This window comes from Fulmarus glacialis, unplaced genomic scaffold (assembly GCF_000690835.1).
Source record: "Fulmarus glacialis isolate BGI_N327 unplaced genomic scaffold, ASM69083v1 scaffold42985, whole genome shotgun sequence".
NCBI lineage: Eukaryota > Metazoa > Chordata > Aves > Procellariiformes > Procellariidae > Fulmarus > Fulmarus glacialis.
The window spans coordinates 1-27523 of record NW_009215749.1 but is presented as its reverse complement, the minus strand read 5'-3'; the positions used below and the strand labels follow the sequence as shown (position 1 = coordinate 27523).

Sequence of the window (27523 nt, the reverse complement as noted above, 5' to 3'; positions counted from 1 at the left end):
ATCTGCTTTGGGATGGAGTACTCCCTGCTCTATTCCCGCTTGTAGGCTGCAAACACAGATACCCTGAGGAGAGTATTGGGTTGTGGGTACTTTAATTATAGTATGTTAAAATGAATAATATTTCTTTTCTTGTTTTCTTTTTTCCTTGAAGACAATAGCAGTTCATCCAATCTTACTGTTGTATCATCCGCACAATCTACAGCAACATCAATAGTAGGTACGTATCTGTTCATTTGTCCATTACTATGAACGTAGAAGCTAGCTCCAAACCTACCCCAGATCATACCAAATTCTAAAGAAATATCCACAAAAGTGGGTATTTGAGAGAGGTATTACCATTTTAGGGCTGGGAGGCAACATGTAAAACAACTCTGAAATGAAGCTATAGTGTTTTTCAAGTTTAGGTAGCATGCTTCATCAGTAGAAGCAATGACATTTGTAGTGCCATTGAAAAACAGGAATCAAAATAAAACTTCAAGGAAGAATTGAAAGAAGTTGGTCTTTTTAATGTTCATTCTTTATCTCTAAGCAAACTTCTTCCATTTTCATGGAGTAAAGATGAATAGGTTGTTGTGCAAATTGCATATCTGTTTAATGGTATTTCACAGTAAATAGATTTAGGATATAATGAAGTCCCGGGGGCTTGAGCTTCAAGAGTAAGACTCCATTTCGCTTTAGGTGAGACTCATGGCACCTTATACCATAGAAAATAGTCCTTATAGAGCTCATAGCACAAAACAGTGGAGTTCAACCGAGACACGAGTGGCAGATCTGGGACAGTCTGTCACAGGTACTTTTACATTGTTCTAGCACTACCATCTTTCTTTCACAACTTGGCAAAATAACTGTAGGTAAGAATGATTCCCCAAGGCAACAGTGTTGCAGTTGTGATGCTCCAACGTAAGCAAAGTGTTTACAAAACAAATCTTTGTACAAAGAAGAAATAGGTATATTAGATCAACTAGTAGAGTTTGAAAGCAGGTATTTAACCTGGGGCCCAAACAAACAGTTCATCCACTTGGATTTGCAGTGTTCCAACTGTTGGCTATGTCAATGTGAGATTATTAAAAAAGGAAACTAAAAAAAATATTTTCTGGAAAAACTTGCATAGGCATATTTTACCACGTCAGTAAAGACTGGATAAGAATTAATGTCATGCAGTTGTTCGGTCTGTGATGCACAGATAAAAAAGGTTGTATCTGAGAGAAGAGAAGAAAAGCTAGTTCCATGCATGAACTAAGTCCCCTTTTTGTGCTAAGAGCCATGTGAAAGCAGGGCAGAAATATTGTGCCTACCCTAAGATACTTTGTGTATTTGTGGAGTTTTATGCTGATCATAAGGTCCCAACTATGTCATTTCATTTCCAGCACAGCTCTCACTTTGTGTCTCAGTAGTCTCCAGGTAACCTCCGAGTTACCACACTCAGAAGTTGCTTATTATTCATTTAAGAATAAAATACTCACCAGGTTGCCAGGAAAAAAAAAAAAATCTCTGTAAAGACCTTTTGATAGCAAGGAAGTGGTGCAGTGTCTCATTCCATTGCCTGCAGTGTACCAGTTTAAGCATGTCTAACTTGGAAAGTGGAGAGATTTTTGTAATCCTCTTGTTGCCTTAGGGCCTTCCCCATGTGTAAAGCCATTGTTAACCACAGGTATTTCACCCACCCTGTGCTCCGATCCTTCCGCCCTCTGCTCTGACCCTGACTATGGGTCTTTTGCAGACGTCTGAGCTTTGCTATGTCTAGATAATAATAGTAAAAAGAGGCCCGAGCCCTTTACTGTTAGGCACAGTACAAACCTTTTTTTTTTTTTTGGAAGCTTTTCATGGCAGAAGCAAAAGTCTCTTTCATTCAATCAATTCAATCATTTTATGTGCAAAGGAGAGTATTTATTTTAGGAAGAGCATTCAATGATAATTACTTTGTATATTAGCACGGTGCTTATGCAGTTCGAGCTGTTGTGTTCATTCTTGTTGAGTGAGAACACTAAGAGAGTAGTGCATGCTGCTAAGAATTCTTATCTTAACGCTGTATATGTAATTTGATTGATGGATATAGCATAGCTATTTAATGTTTAAACACAGGTAGCAGACAAAGTGAAATACTTGTCTCTTTTAAAAATAAAGCATCATAAACCTGAACTGTATTACTGGCATGCATCCTTTTTATATAATAAAAATTAACTCAGGCAGTCTGGGTTTGTTTAGCGTGATGTTCAATGAAGCCCAGCTGGTCTTTTGGGGGAAAAGTAATTAGGGAAATAAAAGATAAAAGGACAGATGTTGCTAGCAAATATTCTTTCATCTTAACTCTGTTGGTAAAATGGTACGGGTAAGATTTTTCAAAGACACAGAAGAACAGATTGGTGCCCAAGTCATGTCAGCTTCCCAAATTCTCCAGCTGCCTCAGATAGCCTCCCACTGATGTTTTGAAATGACTGATGCTAAATACATCATGAAAGATAAGTCTGTAGGAGATTAACCAGATTTTACTCTTAAAGTTACATCACCAAGTGCTGTAATCTTGATAAAGTAAGAAAAAAGGATTGCTAGTAGGAAAGAGAGGGGCAAAAAAGTAATGTGCAAATTTGCTGAAATTCCTCATGATAGCTGCTTGGATATTTTTTGTGCTGACTCGGGTTTTCTGTGGGGTAATAAGTACCATCTTTGTGTAAAATCGTTTAATAATGTTATGCATGGAACAATTAGCCATTATATTGCTCAGAAACACAAGCCAGTTTGACACTCAGAAATCATGGCTCAACAAAAAAAAAACGACCACAGAAAACTGACTGATTGACACTTGCATTCAGATCTGTCTTCTTTTGTTATCTCTTGTATTAGGAATGCAGTTACCAGGTGTGGTTTCATGTCATGTAATTGTAGATGGTTTCCATATAGACATTTCCTTGCTTATTTTCTACTATGAGGAACCATTTGATATTTATAGATCATTGTGCCTTTGGGGAGTTTACCTGTCAGTATTAAAATGTGCCCTGAATTTTATCTGATGTATTTTACACATGCTTCATAGAGGAACTGAATTTCCTAATTGTAACAAGGTAAGCACACGTATATAGTACTCCAACTGTTCCATCTCAATGAATGCTCATTTCAAGGTGTTTCCTAGGATTATGGCACAATACAATTATAACATCAAAGAACAGGAAAATAAATAACAATTAGTATGGGGACTGTATTGGGCTGTTTCAGTAGTTTTTATGTTAAATGTCGCAGAGAAATGTTTTATAGGCCAATTCCTTTCTGAATGCTTACATTGTCATATTGTTTGGGGTTTTTAAGTTTTTGATGTTCACATCTGTACTTAAGTCTTAGCAAAGACACCATTCTGTTTTAAACCATACTTAAAGGAAGATGATTCTATAGAAGCATTTTAGATGCTATATAAAAAAAGCAGAAATTGAATATCAAGCTTACTGTGGAATTGAGATGAAACCACCTATTCTTCAGTTGTTCTAGTTTTATACAATTTCGAGAAAACATGGGTATAATTACACATTTGAATGTCCATAATGAAAAGCTTTTGTGGTGTTTAAAATGAACCCAGCTTGTGTGAGGTTATAGAAATAATACAGAAGTACACAGCTGCAAAGGGAGCTTTTTCTCCCTAAAATTCCTTCATACATAAAAGTGATTTGTCTCATATTGTCTGCTTAGAGAAATGTTAGTTGCATAACAGGCTCATGTTTCTTGTTAGTTCCTTCTTAGAAAAAACAAGTAATTATTCTTAAGATCATTCTAGGTGGCTGCCTTTTACTAAGGTTCTAAGGATTTTGCTGTAAATATCAATCTCTGTTATTCTTGAATTTTGCTTCATGGTATTTTTGTTCTGAACAGTTCATTACTGCTTTCTGAGGAGGGAAGGGGAAGTGTTAGGTAAAAGCAGAGTAAAAGTTAAAGACATTAGGTGTCAATTAAACTTGTGAAACAGCATTCAATCTTTGTTTTAACCTTGGCAAGACAGCTCGCTACCAAATAAATGATACGAGCCAGCAGATCTACTTTAGTCAAACTTCTATCACATATGGAAAACTTTTTAAACCTTCAGTTTAACATACATACAGAATTCTCTCTGGTAACTTTAATATAGATGCAGCCTTAGTAAATCCAGTATTTCATTCAAAAGCAAATTAAAGATTAAATCATTACTAAAATTGGGGGGAGTGGGAGGAGGGGAGCTGTTTTCATGCAAAATTAGTTCTTATCAGAAAAGCTTAGTTACCTGAAAAGTTGGGCACTTCAAATGGAGAGTTACTCTTGATCCAGAATTTTATCACATTTTAAAATACTATAAGTTAGGCATGATTCTATGGAAATGGATAGTCTTATCCAAAAAAAAATGGACCTTTCTAAAAGTTAGCACATATTATCCAGGTTTTCTTTACAGCCTTGCCTTTAAACCATTCCTGACCTTGAGCCCCAGAAATTAGAAATTAGGTCTTTCCAAAGGAGATGCATAGGGGAAGAGTCTGTATTCAAGCCTGGATATCCGTGCAGTGGCATTTTCATTGTTACTCTGTCGTTCTATTTGGGCATGATAAATGCTATCTTATTCAATGAGTATACAGTTTATTATTTTTATGTATTTTTCTGTATGATATCACAAATAAAAATTTCCCAGGTATGTCCGCCAGTACTACTCATCTGACCAGTACCAGTCAGCCCACCAACACCACTATGTCTGTCACCTTGACAACTCAGCCCACCAAAACCAGCCAGACAATGAGATCCACCACAGCTTCATCAGTCACATCATCACAACTCAATATTACAGTGGTGACCACTTCCAAGTTTTCTTTCACTTCTGTAACAGGTGAGTTCACATTTCAAGAAGCTCATAAAGGCTTGTATACATGTTGACATGTGTTGTACAATTGTAGAATTGTTAGTTCTACAGTAGTGTAACAAAGAAGGAAGATATTTGTGTGCTGAAAAATGAGAGTAAGGTGGGGTTTTATTATTAAGTTGGCTACAATAATGTTGCTCTGAGCACTCCACTTACTTAAATAAGGCTTTACTTAACCTGAGTGACCTGACATATTTAGGAGGAAAAAATAAAATGCGAGTGGTCTGAACCAGCAGCCACCAGCAAGGAGGTTAGCAATGTGAGGAGAAAGCCTGGCTTTTGAATACAACTAATGTATTTGTTCAGTTCTCCCTTCTACAGCTTACTTGAACTCATCTCTAATACTTCCTTTTTCACAGCTGACCTGTGGTTCAAAATAGGTCTACTGGCTTGGTAGAAAGACAGAGTTCTGTTAGGTACGTTTGTAGCAATGTAATGAATTTTATCCCTAATGGAGGATAGAGTGTGACTATGAACGAGTCACACTTCATGTAAAAGTTGTCAAACAGAGTTTGACAGTACCCTTTAATACAAAAACAATGATTGTAGAATTCAGTATTTCTTTGTGGTTAGCTGCTTGTTCACACCACTTCATGCTTACACTTCTAAACATATCAGGGTTGCTCACATGTCAGTGAAGCGTTATTGGGTAGGTGGAGCTGTCATCAGCAGAACTTTTAGTTGGCCACGTAACGCTACCTGTGGCAAGTACAAGTAGAGATGGGGACAGACTGGATGTTTTGGTGGGAGTTTGTAGCAGATAAAACTAGTTCTCACACGGAAACTGCTGTGGCTTATCTGAGGTCATGTTATCTATGTCAATATTTGTGTTGGGCTGCAGAGCTGATCTCACTTGGAGAGTGAGGGTACAATTCCATGAGACAAGGTAAAGCAATCCAACAGCTCATCACCACCAAAAGTATTTTACTCCCACCATGTAACTATGCTGACTGACTTGGTGGTTGTTGGACCCCTCTGCAGGCTGATTCAATATTCTCATCTAAAAGCAACTTCCTTTTCTGCTTGGGTTAATTTCAGGCCAGTTAATCTATGTTAAATTTGTCTAGTTTGGTCTTTAGATGATATGTCAATGGGGAGGGCAGATATAGAGGAGTCCCTCGAAACAAAATTTTGCAAGCTCTGTAAAAACTGCCTTTTGTTTTCTTCTTTTCAGCCACATCAAAATCTGAGGCTGTCGTAGCCAAAACCTCCAGATTTGATGTGGGCAGTTTCATAGGTGGCATCGTGCTGACACTTGGAGTCCTAGTTATTCTCTACATCGGATGCAAAACCTATCACTCTAAAAGAGGCATTCAGTACAGAACCATGTAAGTTCCCAAGGGATTATCCCTTGTCAATTTATTACTTTCTTGAGGGGAACAAGGACAAACAAAATAAGGAGAACGAACTCTAATACATCCATTTGTTTAATGTACATTGGATTTATATCATTAAGAGATTCAACTATGGTATTTTGTCTTTCACCACTTCAGCTATTCCTCATTATTATTATGCCTCTCTTCTGAGTGGGTTTTTTCTCTGGTCTATTATATAAAATAATTTTGGTTTTTTTAAAGGATCCTTGTCCTTTAGCTATTCCATGAATAGCTAATGTTTCCTTGAAAACATTTCCTTTAAATGTTTGCTGCGATTTGCAAGACTTCTTGTTCTTCCTGGCACTTTCTCCTAGACTCTGTTTGTCTATTCACTCTTTGCTGTTTTCCTCCCCCTTGCCTTTAATTTTTTTGTAGTAGCTCCATTTTCTATTACCTATATGACGTCTGGTTGGAACTCTATTACCATCACCTTTTATGTACTTTCAAGTCTAGTTTGAGCAGCCAGTTTTAAAGCCAGACATCTAATATTCCACATTCTTAAGCCACCACTGTTGAATTGATTCATTTATTTATTGTCACAGAAAACATTCAAAGGCAATATGGCCATTATTCACATTTGTAAAAACACAGTATTTGATTGTTGTCAATATATAAACTCAAACTTTTGTCCCACCTTGCAATATAGGCAGGCCGATTGGTTGATTTCTAATACTGAGTTTTCTGTGTTATCTTGTTCTCAGCTCCAGAAACCTGCCCATAAAATTGTATGCACTGAACCTGCTTTAAATACTTTTCACAAGTCCATGAAATGAGAAGTAGAATTCATTTAACCGAATACAGGCATCTGCATCTGAACTAGACCTTTCATATCATTCATATTACCCTAAAGTAGGGTAAATCTGTCAGATGAATCAGCCTATCCATGCATGTTTGTATTCACTTACTCTGAGGGCAGCTAAAAGTCTTAGATAAAGAAGTCTGTGCTGTGGATATTGAAAGGTATAGGCTGGATCCCACCTAAAGTCACTTGTTTACTCTGTGTACACTTTCAACCGTCTTTGAGCTGCAGGCTGCTGATACTTTCCCTGTGGAGTGTAGGTGCTGTACAGCAAATACAAGCCTATTGAGAGTAAGCTGGCTTTTCTTAGTTACCTTTTCAAGACCTTTTAGAAGTTGTCTGTGGGCTTCAGACAATCTGTAGACTACAAGTTGAAAAACACTGCTTTAAACAGATTCTCTACCACCAACAACTTCTAGGCAACTGGTCTCTCTCCTTTATGATACGAGATTGGGGGACAGGAGGTAGTAGGTCCAGTCTTGTCTTGGGTATGGTTCTTTGTGGAGGTACTCTTTTCCTCTCCTTTGCAGCATTCATTTCTGAGAGCACAGTACCAGTCAGACATCTATGATTTTGTCTTCATCTTGTATCTCACCCCTTTTGTAGTGAGTAGTTCAATCAAAATTGTACCATCTCACTTTCCATTTATACCCATCTTTACTCAGTTTTCTTCCAGGCTTCCAGACTTGCCTCCTTGTCCCACGTTTAGTTTAAGAACTGGGAATTCTTAAAACTAGGTTGCTTTTCTTTTTCCTGTTCAGTATCATCCATCTCAGTTGAGAAGGTTGTTTTAAGTGAGGTGATGTCATTAGACTTGTTGGGATGTTAGTGTTTAGGCCTTGTGCTTTTTTTCTATCTTGATTCCTGCTTGCTGGTCATGGAATTCAACCAGTCCCTGCTGCACATGTTTACCCACAGTAGCGTTTGAATGAATATTGTAGAATTCAGATCACCAGTATCTTTAAAACAAAGGAAACCTGTCACTGAGTTTGTAAACTGGCTTTGATTAGCTGTTACTACTGGATATAGGTAGGATAGATAGGATAAAAATGCCTGAGCAACAGCTGATCTAAAAATATTTCCTTGGATGGAATGTGAAAGCCAAAAAGTTAATAAGGCTAGTGAAGCTAGAGGAGTGTTGACAAAATGAAATTGTTCTGTTAACTTCAGGTTTGGCTCAGAGAGGACTGTAACTCCCAGATCAATGTGCCCTTAGCCCTTCCCAGCAAGATGGCCTCTGTTCACAAAATAACCTTCTTAGTAGCAGCTGGGTGGCTGTTTCTCATGTTGTCTCTTGCTTGTACTGCAGAACATTAATTACTGTGTTTCTATTACAGTGATGAACATGATGCCATCATTTAAAGAGACTTCAGGGAAGACAGTGTTGGAAACCCATCCTATCACAGTTGTCATAACGTACTTCTGAAAGAGTTCCTTTCATAAAGATGTTCACAGTCTCTAAACCTGTCTTGGGTGTGATCCTGCAAAATGTTGAGAACCTCTTTAAACATCCTGATTTTTTTGCATTGGCTTTCATAAGAACAAGAGGAGCTCAGCATTTTGTAGAGACAGTATTTTCTTTTTCCAGTATTTGTAACCAAATTTAAAGAAACACACATATTGAGTCAATTCAAGGTACACACACAAGTGTCTGAAATAGCTAATTACTAGCACAGTGGATAGCATCATTGCAATTCTAAGTAAGGTCAATTATTTCTCACATATGGTGTAAATCCATTGTGTTCCATAATGGATATAGTAGGTTAAATAGGATGCCTTTGAGACCAAGCATAGGTTTTGCAAGTAAAATTTTTTTTCCTAGTATTTTGTATGAAATTGTATTTATTTTGAAGTTTGATGTGAACTTTAGTTTAGAAATTTTGGATTTTGAACAATTCAGTTAATTTTTAGTAGGCTGTAAAGGGACATAGTTTGCTAACTGTATAGAAGGTGATAGAGTACTTTAAACTTCAGTCATTAGCTCGCCAGTGACCTGCAGAGACTTTCCTTAACAGGCTATACAATGAGACTAGCTGCAGGAAGCATGGACAGACTGGAGATACTCATCCACAACTCTTTTCTCTAAATGGATCCTTATAAGAAAACAGACTATGCAATCCATAGCTTCTTTTTTCTAGCATGTCCTAATGACGCATGTGCAACTGAAGATAAAATAAAAATGGAAAAAAGTAATTGCGCCATCATAAATATGATAAAATATGAAAATTGCTTCTAAAAACTGGCTTTTAAGTTGAATGTAGCAATCACTTCAACTCTTGGGTTTTATTATTATGAAGCTGCATGCAATGTTTTAGCAGCATTTGATAAGCATTGAAAGTTACATAGAGAAGTGGAAAATCTGTAAGTTAGCATTTTAGAAGAATATAATCTGCATTTTTACAACTATTTTCAAACTTGGTACTGCTGCATATGTGTACAGAGATCTGGTCAAAAGCCCATTGAAGGCAACAGGGCATGTCTCAGAAGGCCTTTAGATTAAGGCCCAAATACACTGGGGGTCCTGTGCAAGATGGCTGATGCTGCTTCCGTATCACTTCTGCATTTACACTGAGGTAAACCTGCTGACTTCAGTAGGTGGGCTCCTGATTTACGCTCATGTAAGGAAAATGAGAGCAAGGATCAAGAAACACAGGCCTGCATCTCCTTATGTCACTGAATAATCGCTCAGCCCTGCTCAGGCTCCACTTCTAGGCCTCTCCCTGGTGAAGAGGGGGGTTGGTGTGGTGGGACTTGACTGTCCTGGTTACTGGTGGCACTAGTCCATCACAGACGGGCAGCGATGTCAGCAGAGGAAGGTCACAACGGGAACTGCATACAGGTCTGTCAGGGGGCTGGGATACAGCACATCAGGGGAAGTAAGACTACAGCTCTGGCACAGGTTAATTTTTTTTGTTGAGCAATAGTTTATTCTGACATGCAGTGTTAAAGTGGCCATATGGATGGTTTTTCCCTTTTTCACATGGAGTAGTAAAACTGTTGTGTCCAAGGCACAGCTGACTCCAGCAAACCATGGCTAGTAGTCTTAATAGCACCATCCATGCACCTGAAATGGGGGTAGCAGGGCTGTTTCATTTTTCACTGAGATTGAGGTACAGGGGGAAGAGTGATTTGAAGTAACTTTTGTGATTTTTCTTAATTGGATTTTTTGGTGGAAAACTTCTAGTTTGGACTTGAAGAGTTTGGAAACAATTCTTCCCTAGAGCTGCAATTCCTTACTTTGTAGAAATTAAGACAATTAAATGCAACTCGATTACTGGGATTCTCTCACCTGTGTTGTACAGATGAATAAATAAAATTAAAACTTTGGAGTTACTATACCAATTTCAGTTGGATTTTTATTTTATTAGATGGTTTTATAATTCTCTCAACCTTTTCCACAGTCATAACCATTGAATAAAAAGGTGATCACTGTATATACTTTTAAATGCTAGAATACCAGACCTAGTGCATTTTTGCCCAGCTCAATCATTTGTAATGTATTTAGTAATCTCATTACTACAATAAAGCAAAATTATGCAGTCTTAGTGCAAATATAAAACCTGACATCCTTTCAGGTGTTTGGATACTAGACAAAGTGAGGTGCAATTGATGAATTTTACCTTTAACTTTACATTTGCTTTCCAGAACTAAGTGAAAACCCACCTTTAAGTTACACATGTATAAAGTGGAATGAACAGGACAGGTTTTCAGTGTATCGTAGCACCAGTAAGTACGTATTTAGGCCTCAGTCCTGGACGTTGCTCTACAGCATTGGAACAAGCAGTAGACCTGAATTTAGCTATGCTCTACACATATAGAGGGGTTGACTGTATTAAATAACTGAAATAATAGTTTAGCTTTCAAAAATCCTGATTATGTTAACTAACATTGGCACTTAGTTTCTGTAAGGAAAGAGCATTTGAAAGGGTTTGCCGCAGGAGTCTACCACATTTTAGACCAATATAAGGTATAAAGCTGAAGTAGGAGCAAAAGACAGAAAAAGGTCTTTTGTCTCATAGACTGAAGTCTAGCACTATCCCAGGCAACTAGGGAATAGAATATAAAATAGCATAGTTGGAAGGGACCTACAACGATCATTTAGTCCAAGTGCCTGACCACTTTAGGGCTGGCTAAAAGTTAAAGCATGTTACTAAGGGCATTGTCCAAATGCCTCTTAAACACTGCCAGGCTTGGGGCATTGACTACCTCTCTAGGAAGCCTGGTCCAGTGTTTAACCACCCTCTCTGTAAAGAAATGTTTCCTAAATGTAATCCCTTCCTCATGGAAGTTTCTTTCGACTCACTTCTCTGGTGATTAGTTATTCTAAATTCAATTACAAGTTTATGATCTGTTTATGTTCATTTTATGCAACAAATTTTTAGCATAAATACCTCCTCCCCTTCTCTAGGTATCCTTATGCTATAGTCAGTCTTTTAGCTGTTCCTTAACTGAGTCTATTAATATTGTGAAGATTATTCAGCTGTTTATAGTTCATCCTCTCAACAGGACTGCATAACTGTTTTCTTACTAGTACTGATGACTGAGCCACGCAGTTCATGGTTCTGTCTTGATTAGGAACCCCTCTGGTGACACATCACAGAACTGCATTTACAGCATTCAATTGATCATTACAGCTCTTTCACACAATCCCTATACTCATTTTTAATCCTTAAAATTCATGGTTTTGTGCTCATATTAAAATTTATTTTACTTATTACTACAGGCTTGGGAGGCCATCCAATGGCTACAGAACATAGCCACCTTAGGTCAGATATCATGAATGTTACTTTTGCCCTTCAAACACATCAAGATCTATCATATGACTAAATCTCAGGACTGCAGCCTTCCTCCCACAGGTCTTTCCTTTTTATGCAACACTCCTTTAGCCTGTGTTCTAGTACCAAATCGCAGCCCTTCCAGCTTGTTTTGATGGGGCCCTGCATCAAAGGTTGCAAAGCAGTCCAGAAATACTGCAGTGCTATATTTGGGTTTTTATTAAAAAAAAAAAATTAAAGCAAGATCATGTTACTGTGATACTATTCAGTAACTTCAAAATTATCCCTTTGTAAATCTGCTTTCATACCTTTCCTTTTTGCTCACCAACTGTTAAAGCGCTTACATACTCATGCCATTCTTTATTTTTGCCTTGAAGACATACATAGCATTCTTAACATGCTTTATTGAAAAAGATATAAGCAACAAAATGACAATATTGCTGAAAGCAAAGTGGAACAGCATTAGAGACTGAAAATTGCCTAGATAACTCAAGAGTTTAAGAATTTAGCTGAGATACGGAAGCAGATAGAATGAGAATGGACCTGTGCAGAATGTATACACATTTTCTAGATGACACTGAAGGAGTCCTGACTGATGGATGACTGAGATAGGAGTCTTAAAATTTAAAACAGGAAAGTTAAATGAATTTAAGAATCTGCATTTGACTGTTCTCACAAACAGCACAGAGACGGGGATTGCCAATTCCTGGTGTTGATCCTGCAGTGTCTAAGCTTTAGCTTGCATTAGAATTTAGTGTTTGCTTCACTATAAAAACACTACTTTGAAGACTGGATCAATGATTAATTTCATCCTTCAGTGTCAGGTCATCCCTATACTTCAAAACATCCCATTCAGTAACTCTGAAAATTGAAGAATTAAAGAGCCACTAAGTTCTGGAGGCTTTTAAGTGTCCTTTTAGAAGACCAAGAGGAAATATATTCTCACTCTGATACTCAAAATTTTGAGTTTGTCTATTGTTTGTTCTGACCTTCTCCACATCAAATTTAAAGCAGTTTGGAAACCAAGGTGTTGTACCTGGCCAGCACTGAGGTGATGGGTGCTTCTAAAGTGTTAGAAGAAAGACTATGTAACTCCCTTTCCTTGACAGGGTTCATAAAGAAAAGCAACGAATGGGGTGTTTTCTTCTTTTTATTGTTTCATATATCACTTACTTAATCTTTTCTAAAGACTTTATTCTTCCCTTGGAACTGAAGCTATCTTCCATTGGGCAAATCACAACCCTAATATCCTATACTCCGTAATACCGAGTCTTTCACTTCTCTATCATCTGCCAAAATAATACAGCATCAGTAAGTCAAGCTATACAGATCCAAAAGGAAGAGATTTTTTTCTGACCAAGTCTAACACGTGACCTCTAACACATGGGCTTAGAAACCTTTGGCAAGTTCTCTAGCTTTTCCCTAAAAAAATTTCACCAGGCCAAAACTAAGCGTGAAGGCCACTGCTAGAACATTCCTTATCGTGCGAACAATGTTCCAGTGTATTTTGATCTCTTCAAAGAGAAAAAAAAAAAAAGTAACTCACCTGTCTCTTTTTTGAAAATAGCACAGCAGGATCTGCTGTTTGGAGTTCTGCTCTTCCTGGCGCAGGACGTATGCAATACCCCAGACTCTCAGGCTTTAAGGGTCCCATGCCAGCAGCCATCAGTGAGGAAGCTGGGCTGGGGCATCAGTAACGGTTGTGATCACAGGCTCAATTAAAAACAGAAACAAAGGACTGGTAATTTAGTATTGTCTCAGGAAGTTTACTCCCTGCACTAGTAACCTCCGGAGCAAGAGTGACAACAATTGCGTGTTAAATAGTTCAACAGAACAGAGAATGCCTTTTCGTGTCCAGAATACATCTCCTGCCTGAATTGACGTACCTGAGGTGGGTCACTTTAGGAATAACTAACAAACAGCAAGAAAACTGAATTTGCAAGTTCAGTCCACCTGCAACATTAAACATGATACTGCATACCCCAGCCTCACTACACTACAATTGCCACAATGCAGAATTAAAGGCAGATGAATACACTGTTTACAATTATTTCATGTGTTTCTCTTCTTCTGATGTCTTGTGAGGAATATAGCAAAGAACCAAGTTCTGAGAGTGTGGCACTATGGAGTTACTAAACAACCACTAACTCTCTCAGTCACAAGAAGGAGTAATACAAAGATTTTTCTTTTATATCATGCTAATGGACTTCCTAGATATTTCATATATGGCCATTCGTTTCAGCATATAAGAGCAGTACTCTAATGACTGGTGGCAGGCTGATCACTGGGGATGCCAGGACTGCATGTTGTGCCCAATTTGAAGAGCACTGGGCTTCCTAGTCAATGCTCAAAAGCAAACAGAAGAGAAAGAGATGCATTCAGTTAAAAAAAAAAAAAAACACACAGACAAAAAAAAACCTGCTCAACAACTACAATAAAGCTTCATGGCACTTGTTTCACAAAACATACAGCTGCCACTTGGGAAGCCACTGTATCTTACAGTATCTCAAACCAGTATCAGAAACTGCAACTGCTCCAGGATAGATCCTTTGCAGGTATGATAAGCTTCATTCAAGTAAAGAAATTGCTGATTTACAGAAGCTGGGAATATTGCCTTCTATCTTCATCTGACAGCAAGTCTGACCACTGAACTCCAATGATACCAAAGTTCCCACCCTCACAGCCCCTAAGCCATGCAAAAACACTCTGCCAGCTCAAGACAAGCTGTGGACCTGGAACACTGATGTCTGAGAACTTGAGCTGCTTGATCAGCAGAGCTGCACAGGAAGCTGGGGCAGGGGGGGCTGTTTATCGCTGTTTAACCCAGTCAAAGCTCCGGAAAATGCTTTCAAAGGAGGAAGTGGAGACAGAACAAAGTGTGAACACGGTCAGCTGGTTCACAAGTAACAGAAGTCACTTGATCCTCTCCAAACAACACTGCAGACAGTCTTCTCCATGGTTTAATATTTTGCTAAGGTTCTGTTTGCAGTGTGCTACAGGCAATTAGTTTTATTACAGCTTTCTTGGAATAGTACTGAGGAGAGCGCAACTGCTCACATGTACAGCATTATAGATCAGGGCAACCACAGTCATTATAGTGGGGAGTAGTGGAAAGCCATAACCTAGATTAGCCTTCCTGCCAAAACTAGGTCAAAGAGTTTTACCTAGTAGTTTCTAGATGAATTTCTTCCACTTCTCAGGAAGCGTTTCAGCTGCCTACATGCAGGCAGCCAGTGCTGCCTGAAGTTGCCCAGAACATTCAAAACACTCACTAACCAGGGCTGACAGGTATGTTGCAGGTCCCGAGATACGCTCCAGCATCACAAATGACACTGAACACCTGAATTGCTCAGGTTTTAAAGCCCTGTATATCTTGTCATCTGATCTATATGTAGTAACTGCAACGTTTGGAAAAACTCTAAGCCCGTATGTTTCTAAAGAAAAATGTATTGCTTAAAAAGTCTTCCTGCTACTGTGTTTTTCCCTATCCTCTTCCCTGTTCAGATATAGGGCTTACATACTAACAATTCCACACTCTTCAGGTGAGCCTGACCTCCCCAGCTCCCCCTGCAGACTCATCTTAATCTGTAGAAAGTATAGTTGGTTCTATGACTAATTTCCGGATCTGAACATCAAATCTCAAGTCACGCGCTTTATGCCTTAACAAGCTTTCATAAACTTTTTAAGTTGCTACACAAGACAACAGAGCCTTTAGAATCATCTCAAAACCAGAAAAGCAAAAGTATGTTAATCAAAACTGTTTAAAACGACATGCTAGGTTTGAAACATTTACATTTTTAACATCAAAATTAAAGGGCAGATATGTACATGTACTAAAGTTGGACAAAACTCTGCATTTAAAAGAATTGCAGCAAGCCAACCTACAGTTAAAGAATCCTATGTACTGCAAGGAATGTATACCAAAGCATTAAAACAATTCTAGTGCCAGCTAATGCACAGCATGAAACAGTGTTGCAGAAATTATGGAAAAATGAATGAAACCAAAGATCAGTGTTGCCGAGTTCTCACTAAAAATGTTTAAAGACAAACCAGGCCAGATTCTTACACCCCTCCCCTAACCGCCCAGACAGCAAAGCAAGACTTCTTCAAAATTAGTATCTCCAGTATTATTTTGAAAGGGACTCTAGCCCAGGAGGTACTGCTTGGAGACAGAGGGGAAAGACAAACAGACGATAACTAGAATGTATCTGTACCTTCCTTCGCACAATTGTCCTCACTAAATTTAGTGATCAGTACTACTGATGAAAACATCCTGAATCTGCTAAAGAATCAGCCACAATCACATAATTAACAAATAAAAGTACATGTTTTGGCCCTTTTTAGCTAGCCAAAACTTTGATTCAATGCTGAAGCTGCAATTATGCTAGAAATATAACATTCTGTTAACTCCACACACAGTCTATATTCCAAACTCAGTGGACAGATTTCCCAAGGTGGCAGGTGATTATAGGACGAGACCCAGAGGTTTCTTTCAGACTTAGAGGGGGGCTTTTATTAAATTACAACTCAGATGTACAACAGGAAAGATGTATACAAATGCCAAACATACAACAACTGTAAGTATGAATGGAAATTTATTTGCTAGTGACAAACATTTCCCCCACTTAATACAAACCTTGCTCTAAACACTAGGCAACCATTACACAAGGGTAAGTCATTAATGAGTCACAAGTTACACAGCCCGCACAAGTTCTTTTTAATGTATACACTTTACTACTTGCATACATATGGGGTGCTCTCTTTTTAGATGAGGTAACACATGTATAGCTAAGAGCCATATATGAAGTGATGAAAGCCAGTTACATGCACACAACTTGCAAACATTGGCATCCTGAAACTTCAGGAAATGGTATTTTCATCTCACACTACAGAGCGCAAGACACCAAAATACTGTTAAAAACATCTTATTGCTGGCAGGTCCGAAGATTGAGAGGTCCACACTTGGGCATTAAGATAGGTCTGCAGAAGACTGACTTCACAATTACAGCCAGACAAACTGACATCACTACTGCAGGATCTGATGCCATTATCCTGGCAGTGTTCTTCTGCCACTGTTTTACATGAAATCCTTGAGAAATATCTATGAACACTTTCCCCCTGTAGGCACCTACTATGCAAGTCTAGGGATACAAAGCAGAAAATGGTAAATTAAGAGTCAACCAGTAAGGAAGTAAAAGTCCCTGGACCACCAGCTTACAAAACAAGACACAAGACTTCAGAGTGGGCTGGAAGATCCTACTATTTAATTGCACAATCACTATAAAGCTCCAAACGCAGAAAAGCAGCTTTTACTTTTTAATCCCTAGTATAAAGGCTATATTGCTGTACAGCTACCCTCTGCCTCACCTCTAAGGTCATGAGGACCATTCCTGGCCAGGATTTCTATCCTTTGAAAAAATCAAGACAGAAGGAAGTACCAGATGCTGTTAGGGGTTTGGGGGGGGGGGTGGGGGGGGGGGGTGGTTGTTTTTAAATAAGGATAAAAATCTGAACCCCCTACTTTACCAGAGGGAATCACCAAGCAGCATAGCAGCTCACTTCCCTGTTCAAAAATGAATTAAAGACACACAGAATTAAGTTTTCTTGAACTTTTGTGGGCAAACAAACCCTAAACTTTTGTCGGGAAAAGACAGCATTCTAATCGCTGCAGTCTACAGAGAAAAGCCAACAATGGGAACAGAGTAAACAAGCACTCATTTGAGGAGTAGAAATACTTTAATTCAGTCTTCATATAAACTATTAATACACATTACACAAGTATCTAGATATAAACAAAACTTTTTTTCAAAAGTCCTGCTGTTCCTGCAACAGTTAGCTTCTTTCCTCCTCAAGTCCACAAGAAAGCCAAAACAGAACCAAAACAGTAGCTGAAGTTAATTAATATTAATTACTAATAAACAGCAATCTTAATGTCTTTTCTCACATCCACATGGAGGAAACTCATCAGAAGAGTTATGCCAAGCACCATTTTAGGAACTCAACCAGAAAGCTTTTTATTCAAACTGACACAAGGGCATACTAGTGAAACTGCTTTCCTTACTCGGAAAGGAAAGCTACAAAAACTTCACTTTAGTATTGAGTTAGTTTTATGAACAGAAATAGTCTTTGGCAAGGAAGACCTAGTATGTTCATAATGATGTTTACTATTACACAACAGTGTTAGGTAGTTGATTAATCATCTTCTGTACCACAATTTTCCATTCTTAAGACACTGCTGGCTTAAGCTTCAGCAGTTGGAGGATGAAGGAACAAAGACATTTTGCAAGTTTCCCTCTTTACGAAAGAAATGTACGAACTGTACCCTTTATTGTCCCCCTGCAAATAGGGCATTTTCTAAGGGACGGTGCACATTCTTTGCATACCACTAAGTGACCGCATGGAATAAAAACAATAGAAACTTCTTTGTCCATGCAAACTTTACATGTTCTTTCCTCTTGCAATCTTCTTAGTTGTTCTTCCATAGGTAAACCTGGAAAAAATTATTTAACTTTTTAAGAAGCCTGAATATATGTGCATTCTAATTAGAATATAGCTGTGTTCCACTTCACCCTTTATCTCCCCATCTGTATCCACTAAATATAGATGGCAGTGAGAGAATAAGTACATTTTCCAGAGCTCAGAAAGTGGCATGCAAGGAACTAGTCTACTTTCCACTTCTGTCAGACAACAAACAGCTCAGGGATTGGAGGCCAACTGTAGTTCTTGAGACCAACCAATGCTTACGTTTTAGCAAATGCTGTACTTTTCTTGCTTGGATATTAGAAGCACAGAGCACAGACTGGTGGAACTGAGCTATATTCAGGCGTCTATACTTTTCTGCAGTCTATTAACATATTAAACTATAGGAGTAAGAACCAAGAAAACTCAATCCCATGTCTGACAAGTTTTTATCTACCCAGCTGTTGGTCAAGCTAGATCTTAGGACACCTATAACTCACTTTGGAAAAGTAGAGATAATGATACCTGCTGTGAAATGCTAACTGACTATTCACTGTCCGGACTTTACCAAATGCCTGAATAAGAGCTTATACCAGGATCAAGTCCAGCACATGCTTGAATTGTCGAGCTCCAGAAAGCTCTACCTCCTTAGGTGCAAAAGCACATGTAAGGCACAGGATATAGCTTACAGCAGATAGACTTGCTTGCAAGTCTGCACATGCACTTAACTTTTTCAGGTGTCCTCTTACCAAATCAAAATTAGGGAGAGGGTAAACCATAAAACCTATTTCTTAACCAAAGCAATTTTCCTTTTTATGATGTTAGCTATTTGTCCCACAATACCCTTTAAAGTAAGAAGGTAGAGCTTAGAGTTCAAGTACCTGAAACATCTTCAGTGGGAACATACTTCATGTTCTTCTCCACTAAAATAAGAGGAAAAAAAATGCTAGTCATTTGACTAATCTATATTCAAATAGCATCTGCATCTGTTTTTTTTTAATCTTTAGGTTGCTATGACAGCACTGGTTAGATTTCTGTAAACTTACATTCTTTAAAAAAAAAAAAAAAGACAGACATACCAAATAAATCTTTGTACAGTACAGGGTCACAATCTCGTAGACAGTTTTTAAATATGCTGGCTGCTTCATTTCCTTTCACTAAAACTGTATCTATCAGTTCCCTTGCTTGCAATTGTGTCTGAGTCTTCTGCTTAATAACATCATGCTCAAGTTCCGTAATCACTTTAGCTGATAATAAACTCCCGAGGATTGGAAGTACGCATGTTAAACGTTGGAATAAAGCCATTCGATTCTTCCGTATTAAGGACAAATCATCTGGAATGCAAAGGGGATTAGAGGTTTGTTAGGAATACACTACTCCAAGTTGCATTTCTGCTTAACAGTAATTGATACATTCTTTAAACTCTACTTGAAATGTGTGCTTACTACTCATCATTAATAAAGACCTCAGTAAGTTTTAGTGGTATTCACATAGAGACTTAAGAAAACCACATACAAGCAAGCTTCTGAGCTGAAGCCTTTTCACCAATGAACCCTCCTGCTCCCATCTCTAGGTTAAATTATCTGAGGGGATCTCATCTAACTTCACACTAGCAAGACTTACATTCTCTGCAGAACTGCAAAGAAAAAACAACGCCTCTGCATAACACCAACACTAACTCATTGACAACCAACAGGTTAACTTTAGTCAGTGGCAGTCAAAATCATGTCTGAGATGTAGATAGAATCAAGGTTTTCTAAGAGGTGTCCAACAGAATTATGTGCAAGAAAACCAGAAGCCCAGCACAACCAGACTTGGGAGATTTTTGTTTTTTTAAAATAGTCTATCACAAACGACAACAACAAAAGAATCATCTGCATTTAAGATTTAATGGCTGAATCCATCTATGCTTTTTTGATAGAACATGCAAGTAGGGAAGAAGCAGTCTTAATTCAATTTATGATTGAGAAGTTTCATTACTGCTTCACAAACTCAAAAAGTAGGATTTTTTTAGGCTTCAAAACTTTTATGGTATTAAAACAGTAGGGAATGTTAAAGACACATCAAATAAACACTGTTAAATAGCTGACCTACATGGTTGAGTCAGACACAGAAAAGCAGACCTTTGGCCATCTTACGGAATCTAAATTTGTAAGAGTTTATGGCTTCTTCTAGGTGGTGGATATGGTGGCTCACTGATTCAAGTAGCTTAAAGAGCAGGCAAATTTGGAAAAAAAAAAAATAGTAGAATGTGCCAAGTAAAGTATTTTGGTTCCATTTATTTTATTAACAGCAATATAAAGGCACACAAATTAAAAAATATGGCTTTGTTCCTGTGGAGAGAATCAGGCGATTCTGAACTCTTGGCACCTGTATAAAACATCCTCCTTGAAAGGGAATGAAACAATTCCCAGACTTCTAGTTCCATACAGATACCCTGACAATGCTTTTTACAGAAGCTGATCCTAATAGCAATTAAATTAAATCACTTGGTGAATAAAAACAATTATAAAAGCTATACATAACACAAACCAATTCTGTTTTCACTTTTATTCATGCCTTACACGTACCTGATGCCACTTCTTCAAACTGTCTCTCTTTCTCTTCTTCCCTCTTCTCATCTTCAGCAGTGAGCAGATCAGACACAAGATCATTAACAGTCTTGTAGTTTTCTCCAGTGGCCAAGATTTTACTTTGCACTGTTTGCTTTATTAGCCTTCTACTGAATCCCATCTCCAAGGCAGCTTTAACCACAGGCGTGTTCATCATGATTGCATCTTCTGAATGACTCTCTCCAGGTTCAAAATGAATAACTAATCAAAGAAGAAAATCACCGTGTATAATATAAAGAATAAATAACCTATACAACCCAGAAGTCAGACATATTGACATTACCTACACATATGCATATATACATGAATACCTAGCATTAAAAAGTTTCAATGTTTAAAAAAAGTCTATTTAAGTAGTTAGTTTTAAAAATGGAAGCCAGTCACTTAGATTCAATTGGATTGAATCCATGATAAACTTCAACCCATGTCAGGCCTTCACTAAAATCTACGATAATCCAGAGAAACCACAGAGAATTCCATTGTGTCTTAGCAGCTTTTTTATGTTTCTAACTTCAGCCTTGAAAAATGTCGGGGGGGTGGGGGGGACAGGAATCAAATTCAGAGTTTATAGTACAAACAATTGCTCTATTCCAGCTCTTGATCGGTATTTTCCATTCAACTTCCTAAGCACCAGGCATGTGGGATCCTGACTCATTGTCCTCAAACAGCAGGGATTATGATAGCATAACCCACTCACCCTCTGGGAGGAGTTTATTTCCACCATAACTAGAGTCCAACTCAGAAAGACTTCCCTTTATCTGCTTGTCCTACCCTCTCCTTGACCACTGCTGCTCAACTCAGGGCATTTACCTAGCTATGTGCCTAAAAATGGAGTTGCATAATTGCATAGTCATGACACCCTCTAGCAACTGTTCCACCAAGTTCAATACCATAGGTCAATTTAACAAATGCCAAATTGACTTGTTTTGTTTAACCCAACCATGAAACTAAAAACCACAAATACAGTGGATGCCAAGCATTCAAAACCAAAAATCTTAATATGAGCTTAGTATGAAAATAAGGAAAATGAAAGACAAGTTCTCTTAAAGGTGCTTCCTTGAAGTTTGTCTATGTATCATTGAAGCTACCTAACTTTTATCATTCATTAAAAACCCCTTATAATTTTGTTGTTTCCAAGAAAATCTAAGAATTTTTAAGCAAGTTAGCTTTGAATAGCCAATCATTAAGTTTGCAAAGTGCTGAGGAAGTTTAAAAATATAATTTAATATACATACTTGCGGGATCAATGTTTTCATCTACAGGCGTATCAGAGGTTGACAAGAGCTGTGGAACACAACAGAACTACATTAGTATCAAAGTACTGTTTTTCCCCCCACATACCCTTCTAACATATTCTTCTCTCATCAACCATGCTAAGCTTTTTACCTGAATGGTACCCGTTAAGTATTTTAGATGTGGTTGCACAAGTCTGCAAATTTGTGCAACTATACAAGTAATATAAAGTTAGTGCTGACCACTTCCATGAAGAGAAGCTTGGCTTACTCTTGCCAGAAGCATTATAGATAGAAATAATTCAGGTTGTCCATGACTCATTTCCGAAATAACAATTACTGATCTGCATTATTCACTGAAACGTAATCAGAATTTCCCTCTCCTGACACAAAGGAGCTCACTGCCTCATAACACTTTCCATAAGTAATCTGTACAGGTTAAACTCTACTAGTCCATGTCCGTTAGCCATGGTTCAGCACTGGTTTCGTTTTCGTGCTCATGAAAAGCATTTATGTTAGAAACCTAGTAGAAATATATGCACAAATGAGGCAGAAGGATGGATCAAACTCCCAAAAAGAACACGGCACTCTTCAGCAAGGGAAAAATCAAAGTTACAGAACAGTAAAGTTTACCTGTTCAAGAAGATGGGGGAACCTGGCCTGAATTTGACTTACAAACTCCCCTCCTTTTACACGGAGCAGATACTCACACCTGAAACATTGACAAAAGTGTAATGAATTATACTTTCCACTTGCCAAAGGAAGAAAAAAATATACAGAAAAATAAAACAGTTTACACAGCATAACTTAAGTACATGTTTCTCTTCTAAAGAGTTCTCTTAATTGGAAGCCTGATATAGCCTAGTGTCTGGTGACACTTTGATAAAGCTTTTCCATGATGTTCAGCAGTCAGTAGGTTTAGGTATATAAATGCAGCAGCTTTACATTCTGCTACCGCTTCTTATCAAAATGGCACGTCATGAGAAATGATACCGTGTCAGTGTCACTACAAAGTGCAGTGATAAACTGTTTCTATCTCGCATCTCACCATTCTTATCTCCTACTCAAATCATTCAGAAGAAGTTAAAAAAATTTAACACCACTATCAAAGCCAGATCTGCTTCACTAATGCAGAGTTACATCTCTTAAGTACATTTACTGAGAGGCATCACACAGAAGGAAACAAAGGTGTCAGTTAACTCTACATACATCGTGTAGTCCAGCAGTAGCTGGTAAACTGCCCATGAAAGACTAGCCTGAGATCTACAACGTGAAGAATTATTATTAGCTTTCCTAAAATTAAGTGCAGCTATTTCTGTCATTAACGTAGGTGGAGATTTCCACAGGCACAGATAGCAATTATGTATGCAATTGCCATTTAATTACGGGGGACGTTTTAAAAACTTATTGTCATTTTTCCAACAGAGACATGTTAAACAACTGCTGAAGCCTTCTTCACAAGCTTTTCCACACCTAAGAAACTAAACCACACCTGCTGAAAAACTGGTTCAATAACATTTAGTGTGGGCACAGAACTAGACTAAAGGAGTTAGATATTCCTTCTACTTCATTTCTCAGCAGCTTTTGTTCTCCTCAGTCTGCTTTTTGACTGCTTCTCTTAGCTAAGTATGCCCATTAACAATGCAGCCTCACTTGCTAATAGTGATTTGGGGATGCACACAGCTTTTAATTATGAAGTGGAAAGCATTAACCATCATGCTTAATGAAGAAATGCTCTAATTAACTATTAAGTGCAGTACATATCTGCCAAAATTAAAAGTAGAAAGGATGTGAATAAATTATGATAAAGATTTTGCAAGTTACCTTGGAAACCACTTTGCATGCTCAATCCATGGATCATCTCCAGATTCCCAGCACCTTAACCCACCATCACAGCAAAAACACTTGACATCATCATTGCGGCCTTTAAAAAAAAAAAGGCAAAATATATCTAGCAAACATTCACAAAATTTGAAGTAAAAGCTGACATAGTGGTACGAATAAAACCAGAGACGTCAATTTTTCTTACCTACATAGTAAAAGCCAGCATCTGCAAGCTGTTCAGGCTGAACTGGAATTCTAGTTGGCCAATTTATGAATGTTTTAACACGTGCTTCATGGGTTTGCATGCTCACATTTGAAACATTGAAACTTGGCTGGTCTCGGGTAAGGTTTTCCACAAAAGGGCATTTAGGAAAGTGTCTCCGATGCTCTGACATAGCATTATCTTTTGGTTCCCAGTTACTCAGTTGACCACCACAGGTGAAACAAGCAACTTTGTCTGCTGTCCCCAAGTAATAAAGCCCAGCCTTTGCCAGATCAGTGGGCGAGAGAAACGTCAGTGGCCATGAGTGAAAAGTGCGTAGTCTAGCATCTTCTGTACTCATTGAAGGATTGTGAAGTTTAGGTCTCAAGAATGAAAGGTCTTCAACTGCCCTCGTAGTTATTGGGTCTTGAGGAAAACTGCAAAAAGAGCCACTGAAATATCCAACTTGTTCTAAACTTGGAGAAAGTGTTATGGAATGTAGAGATGGTGAGAGACTGTTTGTGACCAGAGGCGAAAAGGCAGAACGAGAGGACAGTCCCAGGTTGTTAACCGAAAGCATGTTTTGAACAAAACTGCAGCTAGGATACAGCTGTTTATGTTTTTCCATAGCATTATCTCCTGGTTGCCAGTTATCCAATGTTAAGCCACAACTGAAGCACTTAACTTTATCTTGCACGCCAGTGTAATAAAACCCAGCCCGGGCAAGACTCCGTTCTGACAGTGGCACGTTAACAGGGAAGGTAGAAAACGTCGACATTCTGTAGAGTTCACAGGACAAGTCATACTTCAGTTCACCGCACAAAGCACTCTGCTTCATGATGCTAGCCAAGAAAGGGCTATTTTCCATTATGTTCATAATGAACTATTTTTGGAAGAATGGGACAAGTCTTCCTCTGGGAGGTAGTTGTGTGCATTAAAGGCAATTCAGAATAACCCCTGCCTGTACAAAAGTAAGAACCTGAAAATGAAATACTTCAATATGCAACTTTGAATGCATATGCGAATAGAATCAGCCTCATGATTAACAGTCTTTAAACATTTGGGAAGTTCTTGTACTTTAGTTTACACAACTGCTTTCAGTGCAAAAGCTGCCCCATCCCATTTTGACAATTGAAGAAAGCATGTCAAAAAGGACTTTCCCTTGAATCATACAGGCATCACATGCTTTCCTTGTACTGTATATCTGGCAGAGCAGTATCAATTTGTCAGGCTAGTGGAGGTGGGATCCAGAGGGGAAAAACCCCAAATGGGTTTATCAGAATCCTTTGTCAATAAAGAAACTAAAATGGGGGCAACTAAAACGACATCATTTTTAACCAGAACATATGTTAAGTGATTTAAGAACTATTTCATCCGAGACAGCTAATACACATGTAAAGATTTTAGTTTATAAACCTCATCCGGAGGCTGAAAATAATGGTTTATCAAACTCAGAACGCATACGAAAAAAGAGCCCCTGAACTGATATTACTGAATTGATCTGGTATATTTGTTACTACTAGACTTCAAAAAACTCCTCAACTTCTGCATATTGTTGTAATAATTGTTAATACTAAAGACGTTAGTTTACACTCAACTGCACATACATTGAATATTCAGCTATGAGATAAACACATCCTATACACTGTATCTGACAAGGATGAACTGTCTTAATTAACAAGCCTGGAACAGCCCCAGGCTTTTCTGTCTATAACGTTGTCAGCACAGACTGAACAGAGCATTTCAGTTTTAACCTGGTGCCTTAGTTACAAGTATACAGTTATCAAATTTAACACAAATGAATTGCCTTGTGTCGGGACATTCTAATGCTTTATACTGTTGAATTAAGTTTTTTCTGTATGCCATGTTTATGTTTATGGCATACAGAAGCAAACAATCCCCAGATTAAAAAAAAAAAAATTTGAAGCCTTAGTTTCTTTATTTGTGCACAGAACTACCTCCCAGAGTTCAGACTAAAGTCCCTTCTAAGGTGCCTACGCCTCCATATTGATACTGACTGTTCGCAAGAAGAAATTGTAAGTATCTATAGTTTCAATCATTTAATTCTTTCGGGCAGAACAAAACCTGTAAGGAAGAAAGAGAGGAGTGTTTCAAAATATACAAAATGAGGTGCATGTAATGTCTAGACAAACAGGAACCACACAAATTGAAACACTAAGATCTCATCATAAGCTTTTTTGTAATGTTAGCTAGAAAGTTTCAGGGAGTCAACTTTACATACTGTCCTACGGTTACTTAATTTCCCTGTTACCGACACATGTAAAACTGTTTAATCCACAAGCAGAACTTTTTTGGCAGATAGATGAATCAGGCTGCTTGATCACAAGCTGTGTAACTAAAGGGAAGATCTCTTGTACTGAAGAAGTTGCGTCCATTTAAATTGGTTTAAAGCCTGCAGAGTCTCAAACAATGAGGATCCAGTTTTAATACACTGAGTTAAATTAAGAGCACTGGAATTTCTAATTTAGTTAAATCCAATGATAGCTGAAGCACAGGACTTCAGCAAAACTGAACTTCACCAAAAATTTCAGGTAAGAGCAAAGACAAAGTTCAAAAGTTTTTAAATATGTAATTTTATATTTATTCCTAGATACATGTATGGCATATATTACAGCATCAGTTCCTAAAAAGTTCTTCCAGGAAAGACTCAAAACAGATATACTTGTCATGATGACACAGCCCTAGAAAAATCACCTACTGGAAAACAGCAGAGCATTTCCTACTCATCTCAGTAACTCCTAGTAGGTATGTTCTTAATATGGCCACACTATTACTAGTACTAGCTTCTTAATCACTGAAGAGATGAGTTACAAATGCCTTACACCAATCCACTCCTTTAACGCAAATGGTGAGACTAAACTATCAACATACATGAACGATGCTCGTGCAAGAAGTTAAGCCAGTTTCCGTACTGGAGAAAGTCTGATGCCTCAGAGTAAATTGCTAGAAATATCAGAGCCAGCTGAGATCCTGATAATCATAAAAACATTTAGGATCACTTAAACCTGAGATCCTGCACTCATTTTCTGCCGAACGCTCTTCTAATATTACCATCCACTATAGCCCTGAGTATCCTTGATTTCCGGAGTCACCCAACTGCTCTGAATCTCATCGGTTTTTTCTTCCATTATCCTGCAGCGACACTAAGAAGTTATTCAAGCCAGAGTAGTGATATTTAAAGTACAGCAAGCTCAAAACTCAATTTAATATTCTTCTACGCTTGTTTGCTCTTTGTGTCAGGCAAAACAAGTTTACATTCCAAGCACCCCTGCCTAAGCTTACAAATCTCCAGCACCGAAATCCATCTGGCGGGGCTTGTGCGCGGTCGCGCACCCTCAGCGCCAGCCCCAGGTTCCCCC

The 27523-nt window shown here is 38.2% G+C and overlaps 2 protein-coding genes across 2 annotated transcripts; one reads left to right on the top strand and one right to left on the bottom strand.

The window, feature by feature from the left end:
• Nucleotides 1–4559: 4559 nt before the first annotated feature.
• TMEM123 (transmembrane protein 123) lies at nt 4560–8401 on the top strand. Its single transcript, XM_009579042.1, is given in 4 exon segments — nt 4560–4625; nt 4627–4831; nt 6039–6192; nt 8377–8401. Coding segments are annotated over 4 exon segments (450 nt in total).
• Nucleotides 8402–17753: 9352 nt separating this feature from the next.
• On the bottom strand, nt 17754–25453 carry LOC104070819 (inhibitor of apoptosis protein). The gene is made up of 8 exons (XM_009579041.1): nt 24147–25453; nt 23942–24041; nt 22751–22829; nt 22121–22169; nt 20844–21086; nt 19353–19607; nt 19155–19196; nt 17754–18304 (listed from the first exon to the last, which is right to left on the bottom strand). Exons 1-8 carry the CDS (start codon nt 25018–25020, stop codon nt 18111–18113), a joined length of 1836 nt encoding a protein of 611 aa, XP_009577336.1. The 5' UTR covers nt 25021–25453; the 3' UTR covers nt 17754–18110.
• Between the last annotated feature and the right edge of the window lie 2070 nt (nt 25454–27523).

Coding starts and splice junctions, on each gene's coding strand:
- LOC104070819 (XM_009579041.1), bottom strand. CDS start 25,020: ATGAACATAATGGAAAATAGCCCTTTCTTGGCTAGCATCATGAAGCAG. Junction 22,830..23,941: donor CATGCAAAGTGGTTTCCAAG/GTAACTTGCAAA, acceptor TCAATGTTTCAG/GTGTGAGTATCTGCTCCGTG. Junction 18,305..19,154: donor TCCCACTGAAGATGTTTCAG/GTACTTGAACTC, acceptor AATTTTTTCCAG/GTTTACCTATGGAAGAACAA.